Genomic DNA, 21,910 nt, shown 5'->3' with positions numbered 1-21,910 from the left:
TTTGTCACGAAAACTGACAAAGGGGGAGATTGTTAGAGCATAGCTCGGTCGACCTCGCATGCGTTGCTATATCAAGCATGTTTGTCAATGTTAGTGATCAAAACTATGAGTCTTGATTTCTAGTCTACATAGCTAAGTCTCGGACTATGATAGAAAAGCGTAGTTGAGCTCAAGGACTTCATGGCAATTCATCATACAACGACGAAGATCTACTCAAGGAACCGTGGAACTTCATCAACAAAAAGGTATGTGGAGAATTGAACTTATCTATCACTCAAAAGTCTATCTATTCTATCTCCTACTTCTTATGAGACAAAAGTCGTATGCTATATAGACTGGATCATACACATTTGATATTTTGAGCCGAGTATATCTCGCCTATCTATATTTCGAAATCATGTGTTGGTAAAGCGTTTCACTTTGATCGGGTTTATCTTCACCTAATGACGACAGTCATAATATTTCAATCACTTTGAAAATCGCTTTGACGAGAAATAATGTAACAACTATATAACGTCCTCTAAGAATGTTTCAATGGTTGGAATGAGAGTTTAGGTCAATATAACCAATGATGGATATAAGCATTGTGTGGTAACACATATGTGCATAAGTCCTATTCCTTAATCCGAAGTTTGCGAACTTTGTTGATTAAGAGAAACCGTAGGAATTGGCTTTGCCAAGTCCGCGAACTGACGGAAGTTCTCTTACCGAGAATTTATGTTGGGATTTCCAAAAACTCGTTTGCGTGTTTAGTTCGAGAACTCAGTCCGCGAACCTAGTCCGCGAACTGGCGGAAGTATCTTTGCCGAGATTTTCTTCTGAGTTTGGCAAACTCTGCCGGTTGCCTTAAGTCCGCGAACTTCAGTGGGTTATGATCTAAAGATGTGCTCTGAACATGAAACTTAAATTACTAAGAAATGCAGCATGCAAACCGTGGCTATAAAGTTCATGAGCCGGTTCAATCGAATCGAATCGTCTTTGTTTTAATTATGTCTTGTGTAGTTAATAAGATCTCACAACAATTGAACAACTCTCTAAGTAGTTCACTTGAGTGAATTGAACTATTTATGGTGAAGGAGAACAAGTTTAATATGAAATGCTCATATGATTAACCTTTTGGGTTACTATGTTGAACCAACATACACGTACACGTTTGGGCACAGTTTTCACAAACCCAGTAAACGTATATCTCAAGTTTGTGTGACAAGCTAAGTTTTCGATCTAACGATTGAGAAATATTATCTTGAATCTAAATCAAGTTTTCATCTAACGGTGAATATTGATTGCTTTGTACCTAAGGAAAAAACCCGATTTGAAGACTATATTAAAGGAGACATCTAGCAATGGGCAAAACTAATCCCCACACGTATTTGTGATACTTGTGCGCTCGCTAGAGTCGATTATCCTCTAACCTTTGGTTTTCTTCTCTAAAACCAAGTTAACGACTTAAAGACTTCATTGGGATTGTGAAGCCAGAACGATACTACTTTTATCGTAATTGTGTGATCTGATCTTGCATCTTCTATCGTACAAGTATAATATTTGATTGGCTTGAGAGTGAGAGTTCTCCGATAGGAAAGATAAAGAAGTCACAAACATCTTCGTCTCACTGTTTTTGATTCCTCGACGTCCTCTTGTTTATACAAGTAAGACTGTCGTGAGGTGATTGATTAATATAGGATGTTCTTCGGGAATATAAGACCGGATTATCAATTGGTTCATGTTCACCTTGATTTCATATCATAAAACGGAACAAAAACCTAGGGTTCTTCTGTGGGAGACAGATTTATCCTTTGATAGACTTTTCTGTATGAGACAGATTTGTTTATTATCAAGTCTGCGATTTTGGGTTGCAACAACTCTTAGTTGTGGGTGAGATCAGCTAAGGGAATCAAGTGCGCAGTGTCCTGCTGGGATCAGAGGCGTAGGGAGTACAAATGTACCTTGAATTAGTGGGAGACTGATTGGGGTTCAACTATAGTCCCGTCTGAAGTTAGCTTGGAGTAAGCTAGTGTTTGTAGCGGCTTAATACAGTGTGTAATCAATCTGGACTATGTCCCGGGGGTTTTCTGCATTTGCGGTTTCCTCGTTAACAAAATTCTGGTGTCTGTGTTATTTCTATTTTCGCATTATATTTGTTATATAATTGAAATAATACAGGTTGTGCGTTTGTGATCATCAATTGGAAATCCGACCTTTGGTTGTTGATTGATATTGATTGATCCTTGGACATTGGTATTTAGTACCGTCCAAGTATTCCTTATGTTTGATTAGGACTCGCTGATTTCTATTAGCTTGAGTAATATCAAAAACAAGAGAGAGATATTAACTCCTTGAGATACTTTTATCTAGATTGAGTCTGACTGTCTAGTTGATTCTCTAACAAAGTATTTTGGAGTTAGTCCATACAGATTGCTAAGCGAAATATTGGGTGGTGTTGTTAAACCCCCGCTTTTTCAGTTCTATATTTTTCTCTAAATCGATTCGAAACATTCCCGAATAACATCAATGACACATATCGTTTTTCCAGGCTATTTTCGAATGATAAAACTTGAATCATTATTTTGGTTCCAAACAATAAATTGTCCTTAACCGAAATTCATCAAGCATGAACAAATGTTTATTAAGCTTAGTCATTATATTTCGAGAAATTATCAAGATAAACTTGACTTTAGATTCTTATCTATGCATACTAGTCTAATTAGTTAAGCGGCATCGTCTCAGATGATAGAAAAGTGAATATAACTTGAGATATAGGTGGTTCAGTCTTCATTTACCTTTTGTTGATGAAGTTCTCCAAAAGCTTCGGTTGATCTTCACCATCAAACGGTAGAACGAAATGATGACTATCGTGATCCTCTGTTTCTCAACTACATTTCTATCCTAGTTCGAGACTTACTAATTGTAGACTAGAAATCAAGATATAATTTTTGACAACTAAATTTGACAACAAGCTTGAGATATCAACACTTGTGAGTTCGACCGAGCAATGCTCTATCAATTTTCATGTTTAATTATCAACCGAACTTATCATCAGCACTTTTAGAATGGAGAAAAACGAGCAGTTATGCTGGTAATTCATTTTATTTTTCAGCCAAACTTCACTTTGTAATACCATAACACCCTGGATTTTTCGATTTAAACCTAATATGTCAATCAAACACTAGAAAATAAGACATGGGTTTGTAGGAAATACTTTGTACATAACCTAACTCGATTTGATTTCCTCTTCTTCTTCTTCTTCTTCTTCTTCTGCTTCAGTTCGCTGATTAGAAGAACGATTAGAATGATCTTCATGCAAATCATTTCATTGTTGTGTTTAATCGACGATCAAAGTTTTATAAATCGAAGATGATGAAAATTTGAAATCGGGATTTCACGAATAAGTTCCGCTGAGAAAAGTAGGTGAAAAAAATAAAATTGATTTTGTGATAATTAAGTTTATGATTTTAAGTTTTTATATTAGGTTTCTAATATGCTTCAAAAAAAGAATTAGGTTTCTAATTAATAAAAAAGTATTTTTGTGATCTAAATTATTAAAGGATATCCAAATAATTTACTACCCATAATTTATTCCGCATCACCCCACCCTAGGTATGATAATCAATTTGTATGCCTCAAAATGAAACCTATTTTGAGGCATACTAGATTTTTTTGAGGCATACTAGATAATGTCAAAATAGGCTCACTAAATAAAAAACAACATCACCCCTCATCCACCATTTTTGATAATGGCATTACTACCCTTATATAATTAGTGTAAATGATTATGATTAGAATTGATTAATTATGAATTTTAAGGATTGATTAAACATTAAATTATTAGTGGTGAATTAGTAGAAAAATCAAATTTATGTGAGAGAGTTGGGATTTTTGAGAGGAAGAAGAAGAAGTGAAGAAAAAAAGCTTGGGTTTTGACTTTTGAGATTTTAGTGATTAGAAGTGACCAAAATGTGTGATTTAAATCAGAAGTAAACTTCTATCGAGGTTTAATTTCCTTTTATAAGTTGAATCTGCCAAAAAATTGAATTTTTAAAATCTAGATCTGCTGACCAGATGAACAGTTCGGCTGATAACTTTGGAGACGAACATCAGCCGAACCTAGGTATAATTTCAAAAAAAACAGATGTTCGGCTCCAAAGTTATCAGCCAAACTTCACTCAGAAACTGAATCATCCACTAGGTTCGGCTTGAAAAATTGAGGTTCGGCTGAAAATATTGTAAAGTCGCATTAGCCGAACATAGTGTTTCTCTAAATCATACACTAAGTTCGGCTCAAAATTGATACTGCAAGATCAGCCGAACTGATCTTCTGAAAACCCTATTTTCATCTTTGAAATCATATTCTATCGATCAAACAAAATAAAATCAATCAAAAACAAGATGGGTTTGTTACGCATACATTCTAAAATACATCTAAGAGCAATTGAGATTTGGATTTCGCATTCCAACATCGCTCACTTCGATTCGTGTTTCCTTTGTTTGATTAATTTCTTTATTGAATTGGAGTCCTAGATGTTTAAGTTTAAAGTTTATTTTGATTTTTAATTTTAGGTTTTTGAGGATAAGGGAACTATGACAAATTGAAATTATTTAGGGATATATAGGTAATTACACTACCTTTAGACACCCCTTATAAACCCACCCTAGATAATATAATGGATGAGTATGCCTCAAAAAAAAATGAGTATGCCTCAAAATAGGTTTCCTCAAAATACGATTCTTAGATATCCTAATTCTTATTCTCTTCCATAAGCCCATTATGTGCAGCAACCCAAGCCCATAAGGTCCCAAAACATAAAACCGCCTCATGTATTGGTTGGTTAGTTTAGTCTATTATCTCCACTTCTAGTTCTAACTTCACGCCATATTTACTTCTAACTTCACGCCATATTCAGTTCTAAGAGAAAGAAAACTCTCCCCCGATGTTTACTTATCTTCTTCTTCAGCCCATATTCAGTTTAGTCACTCCATATTTACTTCTAACTTCACGCCATTTTCAGTTCTAAGAGAAAGAAAACTCTCCCCCGATGGTTACTTATCTTCTTCTTCAGCCCACAATTCACGTGAATCAACTCAACGCCGCCAAGTACGTTAACCAAAGCTTATCATGCACCTGAGCCATACATTAATCTTTTCCAGTGTATGGTATATGTTTACTCGTTATCTTGTATCACTTGGCAAGTGAGGAAAAGCAAGTGAATAACTTCTGCTCCTCTTTTTTTTTTTGTCTAAACACGTTCCACATCAAATGCAGAATGCAATTGTTACATTTGTGACCGGTGGTTTTGAGCAGGTAACTTGATAAATTGGTTATTTCTACCATGTCTTGCTTGCAAGGTAAGTAGGTAACGGTAACCTATAATTGCAACCTAAACAAATAGGAGCATAAGTAAATAGTAGTATATCTAAATAATATAAGGCGGCTAAAATGTATGAATTATGCGTTCATCAAAAACTTTGTTGTGAATGAGGCCCATAATGACAAGAATGACTTCAACAGATATTTCCAGTATTTACTTGTTGTACTGCTTTCGGAAAATAAAATCTTCAAGTAGCAGCAGGATGGTTTCAACTTTCAACTAACCATCATTTTTGATGCAATAGGAGTATCATGTATCACTTTTATTAAACACCAGGGACCTACCAATTCTGTATATCAAGTTTTTAAAGGGAAAGAAAAAATTAATTTGTTACAGAAGAGATCTTGATTAATTAAGCTAAAAATATTTAATAAGTAGTCTTATCTGGAAAGACTAATGGGTCATAATCATGATTTTCTTTGGTGATTACTTAGTTGTCGCCTAAGGTTTAGTTGATTCAGATGTGCTGTCACAACATTACACTTTCTTTTGTATCTTTAAATCCGCAATGGCGATAATGGCTCGGGTAAACGTCGTAATCGGCATTCTAGATTAGTTGAGATTAGTAATTATCCGAGCTACATTAGTTGAATTATGGGTTAACTTTAATAAGTAAAGAAACAAAAGTTATTAGACAAGATAAGGAAGGTAATTCATGTCATGCTTGATATCTTCGTCGACCAACAACACTAGAGTAGCTTTGGTGGCTCGTGCATGGCGTTCATTATATTAATTAAAAAATGTAGTCTGATTGGGTTAATCTCTGTTATGAGTTGAGACTTTGGACATCAGTGATCAGCATGCCCCACTTCACACAAAATTTTTCATGCATGAACCCGTACGAGTTTCGACAGTGTGATAAATATCTAATGTTATTGTCTTAATCTTTTTGTTTTTGATAGCCTAAATCCTAATACTTTTTAGGGATAGAATCTATTCCAGTACTGCGTCTGGTATATTCACAGTTTATGTTTCATTCCTCGTCCATGTGTTTTTCCATTTTATGCTATTCAAGATTTCCTCACTTTTCTTTTCCCACGGAAATTGTCCACATTTTAACAGTTACTAAAAATAGCAACATAGTTATTTATTTTGAAGTTGTCCATGGTGAAATTTTGCATGGCTTAACCGGGGTATAACCATTTTGTTCCCATCCAAGGTAGTGTGTTAAGGGGTGTCTGAAAGATGTTAATAAATCAAATTACCCTTGCTACCAAATACTCTGCCGCCTGAAACTTGGTTTTGAAAATTTTCAAAACCAATTCACCCTGTGAGTTCATCTGTGATGAAATCCAAAATCAAAACAAAACAAAAAAAAAAAGAAAAATCTATAAAAAAAAATGTGGCTACGAGATTTGAGATTGGGTATGATTTTGTACCCAATCTCAAACCGAGTACAAATTCATACACGGTTTGAGATTGGGTACAAAATCATACCCAATCTCAAATCCCATATGATCCCACATTTTACAAAAATCGGCAGGGTGTTTTTTGGTGATCTTGCCGACTAGTATCAATCGGCAGGATATTTTTTTCGTCGACCTTGCCGACTTTTCAACTCTGAAATTAGCATTTACAGGGTCGGCACGGTATTCATCCTTATACCTTGCCGACTATAGTTTAGTCGGCAAGGTAAAAAATCAATAAGATGTCGACTAGTGAAACATTTACAACAGTCTCCTGTGTGTCAAAAAATAATAGAGTCAGCATCTTCTTCATTCATCGACCTTGCCGGCCAAAGCTAGTCGGCATTTTCTTCATTCGTCGACCTTGCCGGCCAAAGTTAGTCGACATTATCTTCATTCGTCGACCATGTCGGCTTTTCATAGTTTCAGAACTGAAAGTGTTGATTTCTTCTTTAATTTTGAGTATGATTTCATACATCAGCTTTGCAATCCCCTTTTTAGAAGTGTTTGGGTAGTATGTTTTCATTTTCGTTGCAAAAAAATTCTCAAAACAAATTTTTTTCGTCAAAAATCTTCCCATATGAGTTCAATCAAAAACAAAATTTCATAACTTAAATTCATAAGTTTTAATCTACTTAATTAATTAATCTAAACTCAATTAATTAATCTAATCAGAATTTTTAGTGTTAATTAAACAAGGATATATTAGCTATTTTGAGAATACATGATTAAGGGGTGGCCTATTTTACTTTAAAATGACATGGCTTTTGTCTCATTAGGTATACCCCAATTAATATGGGTACACTCCAATCAAGCCAGGAAATTTTGACAAAGAATAAAATGACTATTTCATGCAAATTTTCGAAACAGGGGCAAATCAATAATTTTAGAATTAAATCTGGATTGTGATTTCCATGACATCTCAAACCAAAGGCAAGAGAGTCATTTTTTAAGCTCGAAATAACTAAAATCAAGTCAGCTTTCGAAAAGGATTAAGAAAGAAAATTTCTGATTTTCTCGCGTCAAAGATTGGGGTTTCTGGATTCGAATCAACATGGTCTACAAGGTACGATGAAGATTTCAGAAGGATCTACGAGTTGGGCAGACAAAGTTCGAGGTACACAGCATAGAAGAACATCAGATATGGCAAATACAACAACAAATATTGAGATTTAGGATTGGCAAACAATTTCAAGAAAGAAAAATACTAGGAGCAAGCACGTCCACTCAAGGAAAGAGATCATTATAGATTGTAAGTTTGATCTTTTATTCTTTCATCTAGATTTAATGGTATTTTTTTGATGAAAAACAAGGGATACAAAGAAGATTCTTCAAGTTCTGATAAGTAATGAAGGGGTAATTTGGATGAAAAATATCATGAAAAGAGAGTCTAGAAAGAGTTTTTATGGAAAATGGTATTGGATCTTTCTCAGAAGTAATGAGCATATACTTTTCCACGTGATCAAAACAAGTTTGGTGAGTTTTTTCGTGTTTCTTATTCTTGTGAAAAGGTTAAGCATTATATGTGCTTTCCAGCTGAAAATATTCATCCAGATGAATGCCTTTTGTTTATGGTTTTTCTAATATTTTCTTGCAAAAGAATGCACCATCTGCACAGTTTGAGTCGCAATCTGTTAAATATGTTTCAGCTAAGCAAATTGAGTCGCAATCTTTTCATCTCGAGAAAAATTCATTAGTTACACAGATTGAGTCGCAATTTGTTGTTCCAGTTAATTCTTCCATTGAGAAACCCTCACAAGATAGTTGGAATTAGGCAATCATCATAGAAACATCTATTGAGGTTTCATCTTGGAATTCAGTTGGACTAGAAATTGCGAACCGATTTTCGATGGATGTTGGCTTTGACATTTTTTCTTTTGCGGCTAAGAAAGCTTTTTTCTTTGCTTCTTTGGATGATAAAAAAAAGTCTCTTAAACAAAGGTCATTGGGACTACGATGGAATGTTTATTAGGTCGATGCCTTGGTGGAATGCAGCAAACTCTGTTGCTTTACCGGCTATTTGTTCAGATGGTTCATGGATGGAGGTAAAAGGTGTTCCATTTGATCTTTGAGGGAATGATTTCTTTCAAGAATTAAGTTTTATTTTTGGTGGATTATTGGAAGTTCATGCTTCTACTCTATAACGGAATGATTCCTCAGCTACCAGAATCAAGGTCAGAAACTTTAATGGACTTAATACTTCATTCGTATTTCGTTTTGGGGATTCTTTCTTTCCTATACAGATTACTTCATTCAAGATACTTCATGGTATTTTTGATCAATCCAATCAAAAAGTTACGGTTCAATATTTGGAGATCGTATTTGCAGATTCTCCAGCTGAAGTTTCGGTTCTGAATATGTCATTCAATGTAGATTGGCCGAAAATACTGCTCAATATTCTAAGGATTCATAATTCTAGCCGGAAAAATATGTTTAGGAAATTTTCCTTTGCTGAAAAAGGAAAGTCAGTTACTGGTAATTCAAATTTTGAATTTACCTCCAATGAAAATGACAAAAGGATAAGGACTTCGAATTCAGGTTCAGATGCTTCAAATTTAAATACCGATTCATCTAATTTGGTAAACGGTCAGTTTTGGCACATGCGGAATATTCAAATTCAACTGCTTCTTCGGATTCAAATGAAAATTCCACAACGGATCCTTCACCTAATTTTCAAAATGAAGATGAAGTTAATGACTATCTTAAAACAGCAGTCTTTATTCTTTACTTACAAATGATTGGTTCTTCTGGTTCCTCATCACCTATACTTCCTTTTAAAAGCTTAAGCCTTGAAAAGAAATACGACACAAATAACCCCTTAAGGAAATTTGATTTCTTTCTAAGCACAACTGAAAAATGGAGTACTTTGAAATTAAAAGTTGATCCCACTCTGAGACAAGATTTTGAGAAGGTGTTACTGCAAATGGTCTGCATTTTCCCTAAATTGGGTATCCATTTTAAGGGTTCGCGGGTGGAGATTGATGATGCGATGATAGATACTCTAGGAATTCATGTTTTTAACTTCAATTTGAAACACATGAAGACATATTAGTATGTCTGTTCTGTCTTTGGTTTTCTGGGTTTATCCTCTATAGATTTCAAAACAATTATTGGAATATTAGGGGTCTTAACGATTTAAATCTGAGAGACATTAAGAAGAAAATTAATGATTGGAAGATGAGTATTGTTTTATTACATGAGACTAAGATTCAGTAATGTAATGATCTTCTGGTTTGGCAATGTTGGAGTAATAAGGTTGTTAAATGGTTGGATTCTCATTCTCAAAGACATTAAGATGGAATTCTGTGTTTGTGGGACTCTTGTAAGGTTGAAGTTATTGATTCTCTAATTGGGCCATATTCTATTAATTTGCATTGTAGAACTATATCAAATTCCTATTGAGTGGATGTTTACAGACGTGTATGCACCTTATGCTTCTAATACTAAAGAAGTTAAAATATTTTGGAGAGAAATTGAAGAAGTTAGATGTTTCTAGAAATTTCCATGGGTTAGTGGAGGGGATTTCAATGAAATAAGGTTTACTCAAGAGATAACTTCAGGTGGAGATTATACTTATGGTATGAAAATATTTAACAAGTTCATCTCCAAACATCACTTGATTGATCTTCCTCTGCATGGTGCTACTTATACCTGGACAAAATCAAACTCAAAGCATAAGGAGTCGTATTGATAGAATCTTAATCTCTGCCTCGTGGAAAATTTTCTACCCTCAAGTTATTCAGCAAGCTTTAGATTTCTTAGACCATAATCCAATTTCCTTAATTTATGAAGGAGTGAAGCATGGACCCTCTCCGTTTCGTTGTGAGTTTTTCTGGTTTTCTCATCTTAATTTTCTTCCTCTTGTAAAAGAATTATGGTTGTCCTTTTTTGTTACAAGAAGTACATGTTTTATTTTTTGTAAAAAGTTGCAATTACTAAAGCCAAAGTTGAAGGATTGGAGTAAAGAGCACTTTGGAGTCCTGGAAAGAAGACTTGAGGAATCAGAAGACATTTTTGTGGATTTTGTTGCATTGGAGAATACTAATAATGGCCTCACAGAAGCTCAATGGGAGGAGAGAGCTACAACAAGACAAGAATCTTGCAAGGTAACAATTCTTAGAGCTGAAAAATTGAGGAGTATGGCAAGAGCCATTCATACCAAGGATTTTGAACACAACACTAAATGTTTTCATAGAATTGTTAATGACATGAGGATGATGAACTACATTGGTTCAATCAAAGTCAATGGAAACATAACTTCAGATGAGGGTGAAATAAAGAATGGATTTCTTCAAGAACATTTTTCAGACTCAACCTCATAGAACAGTTAATATGGAAGGCATGAATTTGTCAACCATTTCTGAAGATTTGAGCACCTGGTTAGAAAGGGACATTGATGAGAAAGAATGTGTAGAATCTATGAAGAGTGTTGGACAAAATAAATCTCCAGGTCCTTATGGATTCCCTGTAAGCTTTTAGCTTTTGTGTTGCGATTTTATTAAATATGATTTTCTTAATGTTGCCAAAGAATTGCAGGAGAAATCCTTTATTGATTGGAGATTGAAAATTACTTTCATTGCTTTAGTCCCCAAAATAGATTCTATTGAGGAAATAAAAGACCCGAGACCAATTAGTCTCATTCATGGGGCTTATAAAATTGTCTCTGAAATTCTTGCTGAAAGATTCAAGCAGAATTTTCCTATTATCATTTCTCAGCATCAAACTGTTGTTGTCAAGAAGAGACAAATCCTTGATGGATTTTTAATAGCTAATGAGCTTATTGATTCAAGACTCAGAAGTGGCAAGCCAGGTATTTCACGTAAGGTAGATTTTTAAAAAGCCTTTGATCATGTCAATTAGGATTTTTTTGATGAAATTTTTCAGTTAATGGGCTTTGGTATTAAATGGAGGCAATGGATCAGATGTTATGTTGAATTTACAAGGTTCTTTGTTCTTATTAATGGGAGTGCAACTGGTTACTTCAAAAGCAAGAAGGGAATTAGGCAAGGTGACCCAATTTCACCTTTCTTAATTTCTTTTAGTGGGAAAAGCTCTCACTTTTATGATTAGAACGGCTCAGGAGCAGGGTATTCTTTCGAGTTTTCAAGTTAAGGGTGGTGGTTTTCTTGTTAGTTATTTGCAGTTTGCAGATGACACTCTCATCTTTCTTGATGCAGATATTGAGAAAGTAAAGAATTTAAGACTTATCCTTCTTTCTTTTGAGATGCTTACAGGTTTAAAAATCAATTTTGCTAAAAGCCAGATATCTGGTGTGGGTTATGATGGTGATCTAAATGTTTTTTGTTCTCTTCTTGGTTGTCACAATGGTGTTTCGCCTATTATTTATCTTGGTATTCCTTTGGGTGATAAGTGTGGTGGTGTGGCTAAATGGGACAAAGTGGTGGATAAGTTCATAGCAAGATTTCATGGCTGGAAAAAAACCCTCTTCTTTAGAGCTGGTAAGATCACTCTAATTAACAATGTGTTTTCTAGTCTTCCAGTTTACTACATGTCACTGTTTGAAATCCTTGTTTTTGTTTTAAAAAAACTTGAAAAAATTATGAGAGATTTTGTTTGGTGTGATAACAAAGGAAAAAAGAATATTCATCTTGTAAAATGGAATGCTTTATGTAAAAATAAAAAATTAAGGGGTTTAGGCATTAAGAATTTGAAGTTGGTTAACCAGGCTCTTTTTTCTAAGTGGTCATGGAGATATGCAACTGAGGATGGTGTCATGTGGAATAGAATTATAGATGTACGGCTTAAATGATGTTGCGTGGTCACCTAAATTACCAAGGTGTAATTATGGCAGGTCTGTGTGGAAATCTATTATGAAGACTAATTATTCTTTTCTGAAGTTTGTCAGATTCAAGGTCAACAATGGTGTTCTTGTTAGATTTTGGCAGGATAATTGGTTGTATGCACATCCAATTAAAACATGTTATCCAAACATGTTTGCTCTTTCTAGAGCTAAGTTTTTTTCTGTTGCTGAAATGTGTGTTTTAACTGGTAATTCAATTGCCTGGGATTTTCAAACTCCTAAAAGATTAAATGATGTTGTAAGGGTGGAGTTCAATTTACTTATGGCTGATATTCAATCTTTTCAGTTCAACCTAAGTAAGGAAGATGAAATCTTCTGGCCTTTACTCCAAATAAGTGCTTTTATATGAAGTCAATTTATGATAAAAAAAAAATTTAGAAGATGAGACTGTGCAAGAGTTAGTTGTATTTAAGTTCATTTGGAGCTTAAAGTGTCCTCCTAAGATTGGCTTTTTTCTTTGACTTATTGCTCATGGAAGACTTCCGACTAGAGATTTCTTATTAAGAAGAAGAGTTGAAGTGCCTGATTCTTGTTTATTTTGTGTTGTTATAGAAACAACTTCTCATCTACTACTATGATTTTTGCCAAAAAGGTATGGGATGTTATAACCGTCAAATTAAAATGGTTATTTGCAATGCCTAAGGATGTTATTACTGCTCTGCAAGCATGGTAACTTTGTTTATCTGACAAGGTGAAAAATAATATTTGGAAATTGGTACCTGTTGCTATCATTTGGTGTATTTGGAAGGAAAGAAACAACAGAGTTTTCAATGACTCTCAAAATTCTGCTGTTGCAGGAAATGAGGCAGTTTATGTTCTCTTCACTTGGTCCCTTGCTTTCAAGGAGCTTGAAGAGATTGACTCAAAGGAAGTGATGAAACAATGGTGTAAAATCTATTTTGACATTGTTTAAGTGTTCTTAGCCTGTTTTGAGCACTTATTCATTTTCTTTTTCTTTATTTACCTTCTTGTTCTTGGCTAGGGTGGTATAATTCTTTTAGAAATCTATTATAGGGGCTCCAAACATTGGGTTTTAAGGGATCACAAGATGAAAAAATCAAGTTATAAAATAGTAATCAACAAAACCCCATATCCAACTATTTTTTGTAATAACTAAAATACCCTCCATAAATTATAAAATTAGATTTATTATCTTCTCCTTCTGTTTTCATTCATAAATCATGATGAAGATGATGATCATATACAAAAACAAAAAAAACTAAATTTATTATCTTCTCCTTCTCTTTTCATTATTAAATCATGAGGAAGATGATGATCATAAAAAAAAAAAAACTATTATACACCATATATATCTTGAGCGAGGTCTAGCTCTTAGTGTTTCCCAGATAAGAAAGTTAGTAAACACCCTTGCCTTAATTTTTTAGATGGGTCTTTTCCATATCGGCCGATTGCCTTCCATTGTTCAGAAACTAACCCGTGAAGTTCTTCAACGGGATACGAAGCATCCCACAAAGTACTCAATTTCTCCTGAAATATTATAATTTAAATAAGAAGTGATTACTCAGTTTGCTTTAATGATGGCATTCCTAATCTTGTTCGTTTTCTGATCCCTCCGACCTTTGACTCTAATGGATGGGGAAAAGTAGGGGATTATTACAATAACTGGGTAGAAGAAAAAGAGAATGCGAAGATATCTAAACAGCAGAGGCAAAAGAAACGTACATGTTAGTTGCTCATTCCTCTTACGAAGTTCAATCACACTAAAGGATTGCATACACCGGTAGGAAATACCATTCAGGCACAATATGAGCCATTTGGTGTACCCATTTCTTGGGTAAAGTCTCCCAACTATATTAGAAAATGGATTGGTTGTCCATAAAAATCTTTCTTGTAGTTTCTTCTTCCTCTTTTATTCTTCTCCATCGCGGTGAAGATGATGATCATAAAAATAAAAAACAAAGAAAATCCATCACTTATTTTTGCTTTTGAAAACCCCCAAATTCGAACCGTAAGCCAACCTACGGTGGGGAAAATATATCGACCAAACCGTAAATGGAGATTACGGTATGAAAGTATGAATATTTCAAACAGTAGGGTTTTGAACCCAGAATATACTGTTTGGAATTAAAGAACTCAAAACCGTAAATGACTAACGGTAGGAAAATCACACAGTAAGCTGCGTATATGGTGTTTTTTTCCCACCGTAGATTTTTTCATGGCAACCTACGGCTTGGAAAACAAATTGTAAGTTGTTCTTACGGTTTGAAAAACAAACCGTATGTAATCACAATCCAACTTATGATTTGGAAATAGCATTCTACGGTAGGGAAAAAAAATACAAAAAAATCAATTATGGATTCATCTACGATTTGAAAACCAAACCGTATGAAAACTTCATCCAACTTAAGGTTTGGAAATAGAATTCTATGGTTGGAAATCTGGGTTTTCAATTTTTTTCTTAAAGATTAACTTACGGTTTGAAAACCAAACGGTATGCAGAAGCAGTTAAATATACCGTTTAGATGTTTGCATTTTTCAAACTGTATATAGTGTCTACGGTTTGGAAGTTAAAAACTCCAAACCGTAGGCAGTTCTGAAACTATTTTTTTGAAAACCTAAATCAATCAAATCTAACTATTCATGCAATAAAACCAATGAAATAAGATGTGCTTTTTTATTTTTACCTTATTGAAGTCATTTCGGATGGATTAAGTGGTGTTTCAACTCCTTGATTGTTCACTTCTTCATCTTGATTGGATTGATCATTTGGTGTTGCATATGATGGATTAAGGAGACGATGTAGGTGATGGGGAAGAAGAAGATGGAAGAGTTAAAAGGAGAGGAATGAAAACAGATTTCTCTAATGAATTAGGTTTAGATTTAAATATTTAAGGGTATTTTAGTATTTTTCTTATGAATTAGGTCCCTCTATCTTCATTGTAGGATATTTGAATCCATTGGTGCTCCCAAAAATATTTCCTTGAAGACCCAATAATAGATTTATTCTTTTATGCCTCTCTTTTTTAGTCAATATATCTTTTCTTTACCGATCAAAAAACAGAAGGAAAAAAAAGCTAAAATCAAAGACGTTCAACGCCTAATGTATCAAAGAATTCGCAAGATAAGCCCCGCCACCATTGTCAAAATACAAGCCCAACCTTAACCTCCGGCCCTCAGTGCCAAAATACAAGCTCAAAGTTTTAGCTTTAGCCCTCCACTCAAAAAGACTATATCATCCCGCATGGGCTAGGCTTAACTCTCACGAAAGAGACTCAACCCTTCGTCTACGACATACTTATAGCCGTGATACTTGCACACGTTGTTCGGCGATTTACCGCAACTGTTTATTTCTACATTTTCCGATGAAGAGCTCATGACTCCAGTGATCTCCTTGCTTTGTGAGAGAACAACGTTTGAATATTCTTCTTCTGGAGGCAAATGGTGCGAATGCGTAATGGCTTATGTCACCATTCCCCTGACGTTTATGATTACAACGTAATACCATGAAGACACCAAAAAGGGTAGACAAGTTAGCATTTTCCCATGCAGGTAAATCCTATGTGTTTGTTTATGGTTGGAAGCAATCCGCTGTGACAAAGCTCCAAGAAACAACGCCAAAATAAAGACGAGAATCAATCACTATTCCGCACAACGATAACGGAGTTTTGATGCAAACACTATCATACGAGATTAGGAAAATAACCCCAGGCAGATTGGTCTGGTGATTCGTTACTTGACGCGTGGCCAAGTGCTTGCTGATAATGACGGACTCGAAGAGTTGTGCCTTTATTGTGATTGGTTAATGTCTTGACCTGTAAACTTTAGCAGGGCCCATTGGGTTACTAAATGGGACCAGAAAAAGACAAATGGTTGATAAGCAGACGGTCCTACATAAGCAGCACAAAGGAGACCGAATCTTGGGCGCACTCGAATAAGAGAAGATAATATGACACGTGTGTGAAAGTTGGGACAAGGGACCAGATCTTGTCACCAGTCGCCAACGCCCAAATGACTTACGTTAGCTGGCTCGTGGGATCTTGGTAGGCCCCATACGTTTGTGCGTTTGAACAACGTGTCCACCTATAAACCCTTAAAACAGGTATTATCTCATGAGAAAAGATTTTGGTCCGAACTATAGTTGTCAAAAGTGAGTGGCTGCTCACGGGACGGATCTACCCCCAGACTATCCCCTGGCTGGAGCCATCCCTAAAATCCCCAAAAGGGAAAAATATAGTTTGGTCCATTTATGCCCGGACCCACATCAATTTAGTCCTTTTACAAATCACCTTCACCATTTGGTCCATAATTATTTAAAAATACCAAATGGACAATAATACTTTCCTCTAACTGTAACCACCACAAACACAATAACTTTCTAAAAACGCGTATACCTTTCTCTTTATTTTCAGTCTCTTCATTTTCCCATTTCCAGAGAAAAAACTGCTTCGTCTTCTTCTCTTCTCTTCATCTGAACAGATAAAATCGCAAAAACAAAACAAATCATCAGTTGAAAACATTTCGATCTTCACAACAAATCAAAATCAGTCTTCAAAATCAGAAAAATAAAACCCAAAATCGAAAACCCTAGAAACATTAGAAAAATCAAAACCCTAAAATGAGTAGATCGAAGAGGAATGTAGTAGAATCATCTTCAAACGAAGAAGTTGAAGAAAGAAACAGCCAATTAGTTGTGTTTAAAGGAGTTAATCAAGTTGAAGAAGAACCAGTTTCAAAGATATCAAAATCAAAGAAAACATCAAAAGGTACAAAAACCCCTAATTCAAAGTACTAGAAGTTGATTTTTTATGTTTATTGTTCTTCTGAAGTTGAATTTTCACATGAATGCATATTCACCATGTTTTCAGCTATCTGCACGATTTCAGTTATAGGTAAGGCATATCTTGTCGGGGTTCATTTTGTTGAATGAAGTAGTAAATCGCATGTATCTTGTCAGAGTTCATCCTTTAGAATGAAGTTGTAGATCTATTTGATGTTTGATGAATAATAAGTCCTTCTTTGACTGAGTTTATTTTGTACCATGAAACATGTTTCTTCTTTGATGTTTGTTAGACTTCATTTTGTAGAATGAAGTCTATAAATAAATCTAGATTCTATAGTTCATTATATAGAGTGGACTTCATTTTAAGAACGAAGTCTAGAAAAGTTATAGATCTAAATTCTACAATTCATTTTAAGAATGAGAGTCTAGAAAAGTTATAGATATAGATTCTACAAGTTCATTATATAGAATGGACTTCATTTTGTATAATGAAGTCCTCTCCTGAGTGTTGGTTCTTCTTTGAAAGCCTCATTTTACTGAATGAAATCGAACTGCTTGAGAGTTCATCCACTATAATGAAGTGAAAAAGTATTAGTCCTTATCAAGCTACACTATATCTTCTTTTATATAATAATATTTATGAGCCTTGAACCATTAATCTTTTTATTTTTTTTAAAACAAATGTAGAAAAGAAGGTAAAGTGTATCTTTGCTGGAGTCATTTCACTTGATGATATGATTAAAGTACTAAAGGATGAAGAGGCTTTGAATGAAGAACAGAGAAATGCTTTGTATAGGAGTCCATTGGGGAATGTAACTAAAGTGTTTCTGGAAGAGTCCATTGTTGCTACTGAATGGAATAAGTCAACACCTGCTATCCAAAATCTCCGCAATACACACCATTTCATTCCTGATACAAATGATTATAAGTTCATTTTCAAAGTAGGGAAAGAAACATATGTCCTAAGATCCTCACCTGAAGAGTTGTCATTAGTGTTTGGAATACCATGTATCCCTGGATCTCTCTTGGACTCAAGAAACCTGACAGACTACACTTGTGGAAGGTTCTATACAACCTACAAATTTGTTCCACCAAAAAAGATTGTTTCTGATATAAAGAATACAGAATTGAAAGATAAAATCATTGAGTTTATTAAGAATAAATAATCTATTGAAGATCTTGTAACCATGTTTGAACTTTTTCTCTTGTCTACCATCTTTGTTACTACTGGTGATGGAGGTTCCATACACTCCAAGTGCCTGTTGCCTAGAGTCAGTAGGTAGAATGTCTTTGCCGCATCTCATACACAAGCATTTGACGAAAATCTTGAGAAGAGGTTCTTTTGAAGGATCTTACCTTTACTTGTTGGTGAGATGAAAATTTTTTAGATACTTGTTCATAATTATCTGGTAGTTCATTTGTATATTTCTTCAAAATTTGTTGCTGATAACTGACTAGTGTAATTCTTCTTTTACAGCCTTGGATTGCTGAGCATTCAAAGAAACTAAAACCCAGTTGGAAGGTGCAGAAAAGAGTAGGCTACTATCCAAGGTTTGTAAGGTGGAATATTGAGACCATTTGCAAACACTTGGAAATGAATGTTGAAGATTATGGAGAGGTAAAAAACTAGTTTAAGATGATACTGTTATAAGCATATCTTGGGTTGGTATGGAAATGGGATCCCCAATAGCTGGAGAAAAGAGATTCATATGAGAAAACATAAGTAAACGAGCCTCCGCTTGAGCCTCCAAAGATAAAGGTACATGAATGTATTCAATTTTGTAATGAAATATGCTACTTTAAGATAAAACTGGGAATTCATTCCACAAAATGAACTCTGACTGTTGATGTCAATTCCTCTAAAGTTATAGTTCGTTCTTTTTAATGAATTCAAACTATGAATGAGGATGCAATTGAGGTTTCATTGTGTGAAATGAAATCTAATTTTTTTTTATATAATATCTGATTATTTGAATTTTGTGTGTGTAGTTATCATAAAAATTCATGGAAGAATATGCTGATGCTGAAAATAAGCTACTGCAACAACAAAAAGCCAAGATAAAAGCTGAGTTTCTCGAGAAAGAATTCCTTAGTATGTCCACTCAGATAGAAAGTTTGAAAGTTACACATGTTCAACAGATAGAGAACCTGAAAGTTAAACATACTCAAGAGATAAAACAGTTGACAAGAAAGCATTATGAGGAGATGGGAAATATTTTATTAAAGCAACAAGAATTTGAGCAATCACTTGCATAAGCAACAACTTCAAAGACACTTTTTGAAAGAAAGATAGAATCCCTTGTAGTGTCTTCTAAGCAAACTGAAGTTGATGCATTGCTATCTACAGGTGGGGATGTGGCGAAATTCATGGCAGAACAAACTTCAGAATACTCACAAGAGTTCATTGTTGACTGATGAAATAAATAATATACTGAATCAACAAGTGAATGAAGGCATGAAAGCTGGTGGAGGGAATGTGAATGAATATGCTGCTATGGATGAAGAAATTCAAGCAGTACCAGATAATGCTATGGATGAAGGAATCCCAGCAGTACCAAATGCTGCTACGGATGAAGGAATGCAAGCAGTACCAGATGATGATATGGAAGTTGCTGGAGGATCTGGTTCTGATAATATCTTTTCCATCTTATATGTTGAAAATCCTTATATTGAAGTCGATACAACTAATATTCAGGAAAATCTCCTTGTTACGATGACTGAAGAACAACTTCCTTTATTTCCAACAGACAACAACGAAGTTCCTTTAAATATGGATCAATGTGTCAACCTAGGTAAATATTCCCACTATTCTTCTCCCTTCTGTAAAAAGTTTATATTTTGGAGGTTTAAGTTCATTCTCATGGATGAACTCTGGCTACAATATATAAGTTGGAGTTCATTCTCATGGATGAACTCTGGCTACAATATAGAGATTGGAGTTCATTATCATAGATGAACTCTGACTACAATATATAAGTTGGAGTTATATATAATAAAAATGATATTAACATCTTCTTGAATTATCTTAACAACAAGTAATAAAGATGATATGTTTGTCAATGAAGAGCGTGTGAGTCAGCAGCTTATTGATGACAAGAATCAGGAGAATGAAGATTTGAATGATGATGAAGCTGAAACAATCACCAAAACTATAGTAAACGAAATCAACTATAGTCGGCATAGTTTTTCGATTGGCATGTCACAGTTCCAACCCACCCCTGCATCACAAGAACAACCTGGAGTGGTTACTATAGCAAAAAAAAAGCAAAGACAACTGTCGTAGATGTGGAGACAGCTTCACAAATAGTTACAAAACTGAATGAAACATGCCTTGGTTCATCGATGGAGCAGACTCAACACACACCTCTGCCAGTACCAGAAGAAAGTAATAGAATAACTACTAGAGAAAACAACCAGTGAAACCAATAGGAGATAATTATATATATATGGATCAGATTTTAGTGGAAGAAGAACAAGAGTCAGACTGAAGTTGAACAAGGACCTCGAAAAAATCAGAAGGAGATAAAGAACAGAAGGAGAAAGTCGTTGAAAAGGAAGGGAAGAGGAAAAGAGGATCCGATCCTGGCAAAACAGCACCACATGCACAAAATTTTCAGAAAGCAACACCACAGGCGTAACAAGAAGATCAGATTAAAGAAACGGCACCACAGGAACCTGGAAGAGCAAGAGGAGTAATCAAGCCAAATCTGCCAGACCTGACGAAATCTCCTTTTTACTCAAAATTTGATAATTCTGCGAAGTCGATATTTGATGATTTCTTCCGCAAAGTTATGACTATGTATGTTTCTCTTACTAACTTTTGATATGTTTCTTTTCAACAAAACTTTTTGATATAAACTTTTGACACTTCATTTTCTTTTTATTTGCAGTCAAGCAGCTTGGAAAGCTGAGAATCACAAGCAAATTGTAATATCAGTCCAAGGATTGAAATCGTTTCTTTGTTGTTCAATGAATACTTGGACAACACCTTGTTGATATACTATATATTCAGGAAGCATAAAGCTGCAAATAAGGAGAGAACGTTTATCGAAACCCAGGACAGTGAGATAAAAAGAAATTACCTCAACTTCGAGATTATGAATCCAACAACATTCGTAAGTGTTTTCTGGCTATTCATTTGATAAAATGAACTGTTTGCTTGCAGTTATCTGATTTTTTTTTTAATATTTTTCTATTTGAACTGTATAACGAACATTTTATCTAGACATGCATAGAATGAAGTGCTTATCTAGTTCATTTTTTTCAGACATATTTTGTATCCCACAATGCACAGAAGAGAATATAGGAAGTTGATGAGTTTATAAGATACATGCATCGCAGAACCGAGAAGCTACTCATTTCTATGAATACTGACCCAAACATTGGTAAAGTGAAATTAAAAGGGCCTCTAGGTGAACAGTGGCATCTGCTGGTTTTTGACATCAACAACTACCATTGGGAGCATTACAACTCCATCAAAATGGGTGAGCTTGGTAAGCAATGTGACGAAGATGCAAAGAGGATGGTTGCTTACTGCATGAGACCCATCAACATGTGGCTACAACTACAAGCTCAGGAT

At 34.7% G+C, this 21,910-nt stretch overlaps 1 protein-coding gene across 1 annotated transcript; it reads left to right on the top strand.

Annotated features, from left to right (window-relative positions):
• Positions 1 to 11,101: 11,101 nt before the first annotated feature.
• On the top strand, positions 11,102 to 13,503 carry LOC113312610. The gene is made up of 5 exons (XM_026561350.1): positions 11,102 to 11,236; positions 11,306 to 11,579; positions 11,812 to 12,286; positions 13,143 to 13,182; positions 13,339 to 13,503. Exons 1-5 carry the CDS (start codon positions 11,102 to 11,104, stop codon positions 13,501 to 13,503), a joined length of 1,089 nt encoding a protein of 362 aa, XP_026417135.1.
• Positions 13,504 to 21,910: the final 8,407 nt, after the last annotated feature.

The sequence above is a fragment of the Papaver somniferum genome, chromosome 9 (assembly GCF_003573695.1).
Source record: "Papaver somniferum cultivar HN1 chromosome 9, ASM357369v1, whole genome shotgun sequence".
In the NCBI taxonomy this organism is placed as follows: Eukaryota; Viridiplantae; Streptophyta; class Magnoliopsida; order Ranunculales; family Papaveraceae; genus Papaver; species Papaver somniferum.
This window is presented reverse-complemented; position numbering and strand designations above follow the sequence as displayed.

Excerpts from the sequence above, each read along its gene's own strand:
- LOC113312610 (XM_026561350.1), top strand. The coding sequence starts at position 11,102 with ATGGAAGGCATGAATTTGTCAACCATTTCTGAAGATTTGAGCACCTGG. Across the intron at positions 11,580-11,811 it reads ACTCAGAAGTGGCAAGCCAG|TGGGAAAAGCTCTCACTTTT; the intron begins GTATTTCACGTA and ends AATTTCTTTTAG. Across the intron at positions 13,183-13,338 it reads CTATGATTTTTGCCAAAAAG|GAAAGAAACAACAGAGTTTT; the intron begins GTATGGGATGTT and ends TGTATTTGGAAG.